The sequence below is a fragment of the Echinops telfairi genome, unplaced genomic scaffold (genome assembly GCF_000313985.2).
Source record: "Echinops telfairi isolate 266 unplaced genomic scaffold, ASM31398v2 ScPeMD7_2291;HRSCAF=2852, whole genome shotgun sequence".
NCBI classification, from domain to species: Eukaryota; Metazoa; Chordata; class Mammalia; order Afrosoricida; family Tenrecidae; genus Echinops; species Echinops telfairi.
In genome coordinates, this window is record NW_022106189.1 from 32,427,854 (window position 1) to 32,438,394 (window position 10,541).

General features: G+C 48.9%; 1 protein-coding gene across 1 annotated transcript in view; it reads left to right on the forward strand.

The window, feature by feature from the left end:
- The window catches only part of WWP2 (WW domain containing E3 ubiquitin protein ligase 2), a 140,908-nt gene that overhangs the window by 43,887 nt on the left and 86,480 nt on the right, over positions 1-10,541 (forward strand). Inside the window, exons 4-5 of the mRNA XM_004704577.2 lie at positions 4,710-4,847; positions 6,718-6,814. Coding sequence (XP_004704634.1) covers positions 4,710-4,847; positions 6,718-6,814 — 235 coding nt within the window. The remainder of the gene's footprint in view (positions 1-4,709; positions 4,848-6,717; positions 6,815-10,541) is intronic.

Below are 10,541 nucleotides of genomic sequence, written 5' to 3' on the forward strand. Positions count from 1 at the left end.
AACACCCAACCACTGTTTAAAGTTTTGTCTGCGTCAGAAAGTGTGCTTTTGGTTTGTTTGTTTGATCTGAACCGTTCAAAGGGCACTTGTTGATTTCATGACTTTGCTAATGTCTCTGGCCGATTGTCCTATAAAACCACTTACAAATAAGTTACAACCATCTACTCTTAATAAGTTACATAATCTACTCTTTCATTTTCCAAGAATAAGAGCCTTCTTATATAAAACCATAGTACTTCTCTCGGACCATAGAAAATTAATGGGAATTTCCCATAGCATCTGATATCCTGTCCAGATGCAGATTACTCCAATCATTCTGAGACAGTTTTGTTTTTCAAACCAAAGTTCAGTCCCATGCTGAACTCTCCCTCCTGCCCCTTCATCCAATCTCTGCTTGATGGCTTTGACTTTCTGAGGAGTTCAGGGCAGTGGTCTTATGGGATGCCACAGCTTCTGGAATGGTCTGATTGCTCCCTCACTGTGTCATTCATCAGCTTCTCTAATTTCCTGTGGACTTGACCAGTTGCAGGTGACATACTTTTGACAAGAGGACTTTAAAAGACCTTCATACTGCATCACTAGGAAGCAGGGGGTGACAGGCTGTCTCATTCTTGGTGACACCCAATTGGATCGCCTGGCCATGATGGTGACAGCCAGAGGTCTTGGACTCTCTCTTGGAAATATAACCATGAGAGTTAAGTTCTCAAGAGCTTAATTAAAAGAAAGAAAGAAAAAGACACCCTTCTCCTCCCGTGCTCTGTCTCCTTTTGCAGGTAAGATAGGCCTGTGGGTGAGGGGACTCCTGGGTCACTAAGCAGTCAGATCATTACCAGGAGACCATTAGTAGGTGAACTAGAAAAAAGAGCCAAGTTGGAGATCTGAGATGAGACAGGAGAGAGATTCACACTTCAAACATGATCACCCCTTGGGGGAGAGAAGTTAGCAGGCTCACATTCCATCTATAAAAGATACCAGGAAGCGCCTTTGAGATACCAGGAAGTGCTGAGCCCTTGTAGAATGCTTACCTCAGCACGGTTCCCAATGGCTGGGTCTCTCTCGGGAACAAGGCAAGAGCACCATTACCCTGGGCCTTGTGGCTTACGAAGACTGAGACAGTGCCACTGTAAACGAACAAGCTAGATCTAGAGACATCGGGACTGTGCAGCCTAAAACGAGGAAGGCCAAGAGGCAGAAAAGTTACAGCTTACCAGGCGCCATGCCACCCTTTGTAGCTTCCCTTGGGAAATGGTGCTGCTTGACTTTGGAGGTTGCGAAGGAGGAAGGACGGTGGGTGTCGGTGAGGGGAGATGGAGCGATGGGCAGGGCTGTTGGTGGGAATTGAGGGTAGGTGACAGGGAGGGTGGTGACCCATAGGGGATCGGGGAGTGAGTGGGAAGTGGACCCTAGTGGAGATTTCGAATAGTGGTTTGGATGGTTGAATGAAAAGTTGATGGTCTGAAATGTAAACATCTACCTGAGTTACAATGAAAACGTGTTTTTAAAAGAAAATGGTGCCACGGGACCCTTGTTTTTCAGGCAGGGAGACCGATGCTCAGGTTAAGTTTTTGTCTAATGACTCAGCTACTAGTTTGAAGAACTGAAGTTTTCACTGTATTAAAGTTAAAAAAAATTGTGGTTTCAGTGGAAGTTTATGTTGCAAATTATATTCCTCTTTAACAATTTATATTCAAATTGTTCCAGGGTGTTGGTTGTAATTTTGCCATTATGTCAGCATGCTCCTTATTTCCAGTGATTGTAGCTTCCCTCTCCTCTCCCCTTCTTGCCTTCTTATCTTGCTTTTGGGTTGACTGTTTGGTTTTACATAGTGTATTGTTTAAGGGAGCACACTATTGTATATTTTATAAGCCGCTCTATTGTTTGGCTAAAAGGTGACCTGCAGAAATAGGTTCAATTCCACCAGCAAACAGACCTGGACCTATGTAGGTTTTTTTTTCTCTCATCTTTTTCTTTTCCCTTTTATTTCTTCAGCCGTGTGTTTTCTTATTGTTCGGACTAGGACATGGATGGTTTGCCTAATTATATGGGTTGGGCATGGGAAGGAAGCCCAGGGAGAAGGCAATGGGGCCAATGGCCCCAGAAGGTAGAGGGGGAAGAAGGAGGTGGGGAGAAGGGTGTGGTGAGCAACGGTGTCATGGACAGGGGAACAACTAGGGAAGTGAAACCAGCTTCTAGGAGAGGGTAGAGATCCTGTGAGTAGTAGAGCAACACCAAGCTAGAGGAGAGGAAGCACTGAGAGGTGGAAGAAGGGGAAAGTGATGACGGGGCAGGAGGAGGTAAAAGGAAACAGAGGCAAGCTCTAGGAAGCAAGGGCATAGCTAGGGAGGTTAACAGAGGTGTGCACTTATGCAAATACATTCACCCATAACAATAGTGGTATGGGCCTAGGTACATATATTTATAAGGTAATACACTGAAGCTGCAGATGGGCCTTGGGCCTCGGCTCATACCATCCCTGAGTAAAAGAACACTTTGTTCTACCAAATTGGCATTCTTTGATGTTCACTCCTGCACACATGTGATCGCTGAAGACAAAATGGGTGCAGATGTGGTAAAGACAGAGGATGGCTATTAAAAGATATAGTGTCTGAGGTCTTAAAGACTTGAGGTTAAACAAGTGGCCATCCAACAGTGAAGCAACAAGCCCACATGGAAGAAGCACACCAGTTGGTGCGATCATGAGGTGTCATTAGAAGACTCACAACAAACAGTAAACAAACAAAGAAAAATGTATTGGTGAGAATGGAGGGGGGTTGGAGTGGAGACCCAAAGCCCATCTATGGACAATGGAGCATCCCCCCACAGAGGGGTCACAGGGAGGGGTTGAGTCATTCGGGGTGCAGTAAAGCACTAATGGGTCATGCAATATACCTCTGGTCCCTTGAGGCCTCCTTACCCCCTGCTATCTTGACTCTAGTGCCGCTTCCCACTCTGGACTAGACTGGAGCATGTACATAGGTACAGGCAAGAGATAAAACTCACCACACATGGAGCCCTGGAACAGGAATGGGAACAGAGATCCCAAAAGGGTAGGGGCAAGGGGGAGAGAGGTGGGAAAGGAGGGAGTACCTTCCCTTATGTGCCAATGAATGGCACATAATCACATCCCCCCCATTCAGGGGGAAGAAAATATAAACCAGAGGGGAAGGGAGACAGCAGTCGGTATGAGATATGAATCTAATTAACAATCTATAATCTATCAAGGGGCCATGAGGAGATGGGGAGTGGGGGCGGGGAGGAGGGAGGGAAAAAAAGAGGAGCTGATCCCAAGGACTCCATAGAAAGTAAATGTCTAGAAAAGAATGATGGAATATATATATATATGAACATGTCGGATACAATTGATGTATGGATTGTAACAAGAGTTGTAAGAGTCCCCAATAAAATTATAAAAAAATAAAAAAATATATACTGATGATAAAGGAAAAAGAAAGAATTAGCTTCAATTCCATGTTCAAAGGGTATCTTACTGTGATACTCTCAGGTGTTCTGCTACTCTTGTCAGGTTAGTAGATCTGGCCTTTTTCAGGAATTTGACTTTGCTCCACTGTTTTCTTCCATTCTTTCTGGGATCCTCTGTTGCAGCGGTTCTCAACCTGTGGGTCTCCGGTGTGAACGACCCTTTCATAGGGGTCGCCTGATTCATAACAGTTGCAAAATTACAGTTATGAAGTAGCAACAAAAATAATTTTATGGTGGGGCGGTCACCACAACATGAGGCGCTGTATTAAAGGTTGCCACATTAGGAAGGTTGAGAACCACTGCTCTATTATGTCCATGGTCAGAATGGTTTATAATGGTATTTAAACTTTATTTATTTATTTTATTTTCAAAAGTCTGCATTTCTACCTTTCAGAAAACTTAGAAAAAGTCTTTAACACAATGAAATGAAGAACAAGGGCATATTACCCATCTTTGAAGAATATCTCTTGCTGACATCTCCTGAGGGTTTTTTGATCCCTATTCCTTCTCCTTTTTAACCCCACCTCTCACCCCCACGCCAATCTTTGTATGGGTCGAGGGCTATCCACTGCCCAGAACATAGTTCTTCTCCTGGGTAGCACTGATATCCTTGCTACTTTCTCAAGGCCCTACAAGTATAAACAAACTGGTAAATAATGTGGAAATGAGTGAGCTCGCACAGCAGAGAAAAAGAACAGGTTGTCCCATATCGGCTTAATGTATGCACGGATTCGGTCAGGCCTACGTCTTCCCAGTCTTTCTCTCTTTGCCACAAGACACCTCTACAGATAGAGAAAAAAGTTTCTAGAGGAGCCAGCATAGCTGAAATGGGAGTTTATAATGTGTAGAATCTGGTGTGTTTTTTACTCAGGTTACTTTTAAAAAATTATTCTGGTAAAGTATCTAGCGAAATATGAGCCATTCAACCCCTATGGCATTAATTCAACCCCTATGGCATTAATTCACCAGCGTTTACAACCATCACCATTTCTCTCTAGATTTCCCCCACCCCACCATGCTTAGCAGAAATTCTTCTCAGTACCCTTTAAGCCATGACTCTCATTTCCACCCCCACCCCCCCACCCCATAGGAATTTACTTTAGTCTCAATGCATTTGCATAGTGTAGCCTTGGTTCCTTTGTGTGGGACTTAATTTCAGTCACTTATGGAATCTTAACTTGAGGTGCCTTTGCCTTAGTCCACTCACGGTTGCCTTCTGTGCCGCACAGTGGAGAACACGCAGCTGACCCTGAACCTGCAGACGGAGAACAAAGGCAGTGTTGTCTCTGGCGGAGAGCTGACAATTTTCCTGGACGGGCCGACTGTTGATCTGGGAAGTGTGCCTAATGGCAGTGCCGTGACAGACGGTGAGTGCCGCCTGGCTCCCTGGGGCTGTGTCGTCAGCACTAGGTGTGGAAGGTCTGGGTGCGGTATAGGGCTGGGAAGCAGGGGCAGGGGAGGAGGTGCTGAGAGCTTGGGTCTCCAGCAGATATTTCTTGGTGTGTGTACCACTCAGCGGTCAGGCCCACAACTAGCCCACCTCTTCTCTGCATCCTGGCTCAAAATCATGGCGGTGTTTGAGGGGACTGCCTGCTGATGAAGGACCAGAACACGTGTCAGATTTTTGTAAGCATGTTCTTGTTTGGTTTGAGAGCAAGCAAAACACTTTTCGTCCCACTTGGACTTTGGCAAAGAGAACTTATTTATTACAGGTTACTATGGCTCCTTCTTCTTTTTCTTGATATGAAGGGGCTTTAAAAAGCTCATGGGAAAATTGCAGTATCGAAGTACCCTCGTGTAGTTAAACCCCGGATCATTTTGAGGGGGCCTTTTGTAGAATGGTGTTGGCTGGGAAAGGGAGCTAGGTGTCCTTCTGCATTATAGCTACACTCTGGCGCAAGAACATACAGGAGCTCAGACATGCTTGGAGAGCGACTCCACTCTGTCCTGAGTGTTGGCAGTTTGTTGTTTCTTTTGATCTGAAATTAATCACCTTTGGCTGTAGCAGGAAATTGTCTCATGGAGTCTGAGGTCTGAAATGGGCTAGATTTCTCCATAATTTTCTCATGAGATGTTTTTGTTAAGTTAATGTGATCTAACTGTGGCACTTGCCCCACACAAGCTTTCTGTAGCTTCCAGGGGCTGAGTGAGGGTCGGGTCCTGATGTAGACCAGTAACAGACACGTAGAGGCTCAGTGCTTGGGTAGGTCTTGAGTGCTGAGGAAAACCCCCCAACTGGAGTGAGTGAGATCCTGCCTGGGTGCTTTGGGTCAGAGAAAGAACATGTATAATTAATTCATTCAATACATGTATCCATGAGGGCATCAAAAAGTTTGTGGAAAAATGCTGTTATCTTTTCATCCCATCTTCCTACAGACTTTTTGAAGCCCCCTGGTGTGTGTTGTGTGTGTGTGTGTGCATTTATACATACACGTCCCTACATCAAAACCAAACTCACTGCCATTGAGTCACTTCTGACTCCTCGCAGAAAAGCTGTGTGCGGTGGTATGTGATCCCTCCCTTTAGGGGGGTGTCATCTAAGGTCTAGGAAGGTTTCTCTGAGAAACCTCCTCCCAGAAGGTTCTTATATACCCCGGAACCTGGAGCGCGAGGAGTCGTTTCCACAGGTGAATGGGGAGTGAAGTAAGGGGCGGCAGGGTCACACGTGTGAAGGTCCTGTGGTCCAAGGGAGTGTGGCCTTGTGGTAGGACAGAGTCGGCGGGGTGTCTCTGGTGGTGAGTCAGGAGGAGCTTGAGATGGGAAGTGAGGTTGAAGAGGCCGCTGGCTTAGCTCACGCGGGCATTGTAGGCCATGGTAAGGATTTGGAGCCTCATCTTAAGAAGAGGGAAACGGTGGAAGGGATTTTGTTAGGGGAGTAGCATGATCTGTCCTGGCTTTTTAAAGACTCAGGTTGCCACATGGAAAAGTGCCCACAGCCCTTGTCCCTACGTTGCCTGCCCTGATGTCTGCTCTCTCTCAGTTCATGAGTCTGACGTTTGCTTAATGTACATGGTACTGTGCTCCTAGCGTCTCCGACTCTCTCCAGCATCTTGGGGCAACACAGCTGCTTCCATGAGCCGAGCCCCGCTCCTCCTAGGCACAGGTCGGGGGCCCGCACCCTGCGCTCCCTCTGCCACTCCTTGTGTTGGCCGCCCACAGCCCACCATCGTGGAGACCAGACGGTTCACCATGGCTGACCGCACGCATGGTTGAGTTGCTCAACTTGTCTCTTTCCAGGCTCACAGCCCCCTTCGAGAGAATCCAGTGGGACAGCTGTAGCCCCGGACAACCGGCATCAGCCCCCCAGCACTAACTGCTTTGGTGGGAGATCCAGGTAAGACTCCCTCATACCCCCCCCACCCCAATCTCTATTGATGTGCTAGCGCTAGGAAGATGTGGGGGAAATGGCGAGGGGCAATTGGTGAGAAATTTCCAGGGACCTTCTAACGATCTCAGTAGAGATCTTACGGAGGGCCAGACAAAACCAAACCAACCCACTGCCACCGGGTCGATTCCGATCTCTAGGGACCGTGTAAGACAGAGTAGCACTGCTCCCTAGGGTTTCCAAGACTGGAAATCTGTGTCAGAGCACATGGAAGGTCTCATCTTTATCCCTTGGAGTGGCCGGTGGGCTTGCCTTGCTGATTCTGTTGTGAGCAGCTCAGCTACTGAGGCAGCAGGGTTTCTTGGAGGCCCAGAAGGCTCTGTGGTTTCCCTGGCAGGGATCGGGGCTAGGATCTTGGTTGTTTGGATAAAAGAAATGGTGGAACGGGGAACTTGTCTGCTGTTTGGTACCACAGGTACAGCGACCCCAGTTGGCCTTCCGGTGCACGTGGAAACCCTTAGAGCAGTTGTTTTTAGGAGACAGTTAAGCTTGTACATTTCTGTTTTGGAAGAGTCCACGGTTCACGGAGGAGCCCTGGTGGTGCTTGCTGCGGGATCAGCGGCAGGCTGATTCAAAATGGGCAGTTCAAACTCAACTGCTGCTCTGTGGGTGGGTAGGGGGCAGGGGGGTGGGCGTTTGTCTGCCCCTGTTCAGATTTGCAGTCTAAAAGGCTCTCTAGGGTTGCTGTCAGTCAGAACAGACTGAGTGGCAGTGGGCTTTTGGTTTTTACGTCCCCTTTGGAGTGTTGGCTAAGAATTCCTATTGTACTTGTCTGTGATTTATGTTGCAAATGACCTATTTATATTTGCCAATATTCTTGTCTTAAGTCTGTGAATGGTACAAACTAATTTCCATAGCAGCTGAGCTCCCAGAGAGGAGACTAGCTTTCACTGTCTTAGAGAGGTGGGAGTGGAGCTGAGGGTGGTGTGAGTGGTGGAGATGGGGTGCTGGTGCTGTGCTCATCGTTCACTCTGAGGTGCAAGATCTCCAGGGCACAGCATCCCCAGACAGCTTCAGCAAAGGATCATCTTCATGCAGTCTGTAGGTTTTTCTCTTTCCAAGCAAATCCCAAGGAGTAGGGAAGCAAGCTTTGGAAACCAGGGTCTGACTGCAACCCTACCCTACGGTCTCTCATGCCCCTCTTGGACAGCCTTCTGCCTGTGTGGGTTTGATTGTTTGGGGATGGGGGTGACTGGCAGGGGTGAGGGCAAAGGGAGGCAGGGCAGTGGATCTTTTGTCGGTACCGTGTCATTGGCAGCCAGCACTCCACATTCCATCTCCGCTTCCTCCAAGTCTCTGCCAAGGTGTTCCCCTCACACCCTGAAGTCCAGCTGCCTTTTTCCAGGGTTCACTAGACGACGTATAGAGGGGGATGCAAAGTGGGGTCTTGGCAAATCTTGTGTCACCGAGCAGGAAGAAATAGACTGCCCTTGAGTCGATTCTGACTCACAGTGGCCCTATAGGACAGGGCAGAACTGCCCAATGGCTTCTGAGATGGTCAGTCTTTGCAGGAGCAGACTCCTCTGTTTCTTCCATGGAGTGGCTCCCAGGCTCAGACCATTCATCTTTTGATGAGCAGCCGGGTGCTTAACCCCTCCATCACTGTAGAGGAGGGGAGAGTTCGAGTGGAGAGAAAGCAAACTGTCCTCCGTGGCAAACAGCGGAACGGCAGAACATGAGGCTGCTCTGCTGAGCTCCGGTGCTAGGGACAGCCTGGCTTGGTTTTCTCATCGACTGGCAAAGTTGTTATCAAACAAAACTGGTGTCACTCAATTTGAGTTTGGAAAGGAGAGTTCAGGTCTCCACAGTTTTCCCTCCGGCGTCGAGCTGACTCGGACTCCTCGTGACCCCTTAGGACAGAGTAGACTTGTTCCTCGGGGTTTCCGTGAAGCCATCGATCTTTAAAGGGACAGACAGCCTCGTCATCTTCCCACGGAGCACCTGGTAGGTTTGAATTGCCGAACTTGAGGTTAACAGCGTGATGCTTAACCCACGGCACCACCAGGGCTCCATTTCCTCATTGAGGCTGCCCTTAACTGCTGGCCCGTCGCTCTCCGAATGGCTCTGATGGGTGACCTGGAAATGCAGAGACGCCTGCTGTGCTGTTTAGTACGGTTGACAGAAAGTGTGTCACAGACGGCAGCATGTCATGGTACCCTCTTCCTGGTAGCTGTTCAGTGCTAGCTGCTCGCTGGTGCCAGCCCCTTCCCGAAGGTCAGGGCTGTGGTTGGTAACCCTCCTCAGCCTGCCCAGCTGCTGCAGGGTTGCACCTGGCCTGGCCTTGGCAGATTCCTCCTCCTCATGTCACCTGATGCCACTCAACAGGAAGCACACTTGAGAATGTCATCCCAAGACCCTGTCTTCTTCGTCCCTCGTTTCCCTGGGCCAATGCCTGGGTTGGGGCAGGGAGTTGATCCCATCTCCCCACGACCCCATAGGGGACTGAGCAGAGGGGCCCCGCAGGGTTTTCTCCCAGGAGCAGAGCATAGCACCCGATCTTTCCCTTCAGAGCTGCTGGGTTGCCCCAAGCCACCAGCCTCTCTGGGAAGTGGTTCTGAGTGTGAGACCTGGTGTGCGCACTGCACAAGCCACCAGCCTCTCTGGGAAGTGGTTCTGAGTGTGAGACTTGGTGTGCGCACCGCACAAGCCACCAGCCTCTCTGGGAAGTGGTTCTGAGTGTGAGACTTGGTGTGCACACCGCACAAGCCACCATGGCTTTGCACCTCACTTCCTCCCGCTGAACAATGGGGGTAATGCCACCTGCCTGACTGGATGATGGTAAGACTGGCCAAGAATAAGGAGTCTGGTGGCATCGTTGGTTATGCTTTGGGCTGCTAACTGCAAGGTCAGAGATTTAAACCTACCACCTGCTCAGTGGGAGAAAGATGAGGCCGTCTGTACCCGTAAAGATTTACAGCCTCAGAAACCCACAGGAGCAGATCTACTCTGTCCTGTAGGGCCACTATGCATTGGAATGGACTCATGGCAGTGACTTTGGTTTTGATAGAGAAAAGGTTTGTCCACCGGAGGGCCTGGTGTGTGGGAGTGCTGGCTTTTCTTTGTGCTTGGAGATGCTGATCGCTCCCTGACCCCCAGCGTGTGAACAGAGGCATCACCAGTGCATTCAAATTAAGGATAGTAGTTGGGAGGGTGGTGGCTTAAACTGTCAGGATTTCAGGGACAGCCTTCTGCTGTCCTTGCCTTCTGGGGGCAGAGAGAATGACGGTAGGTTTCTGCCTGCGGGCTCCCAGACTAAACATTTAGCCTTCGCTGGCGGACAGGTAGGTTCTTCTTGGTGCCCTTCACTGGGCAAAGGTGCCCTGGTGTGCTTGTGAAGGAGAAGATTGCAAAATTTAAGCGCCCTTTTCCTCTCCTGCTCTTTATAAAGCTGCAGAGAGCTCGAGAGGTGCCCCCCACCCTGGTTCATCCAGGAGAAATGGCTCTGGTGCTCCATTTCTTAGTGGGGCCCGTCCCATTCTTTTAGTGCAAGGAGGTGAAACATCTCTAGTTGTTGCAGCTGGTCTGCCATGTGGGTGGCAATATGGGTGACCACAATAATCCATGTGCTTACAGACAGACTGCCTTAGTACACCGTCAGTGGGGCTCAGATAAAGAAAGCATTTCTATCATGAATTGTCATGTTGGTTGTCCTGTCCTCTAGGAAAAAATTGGTACA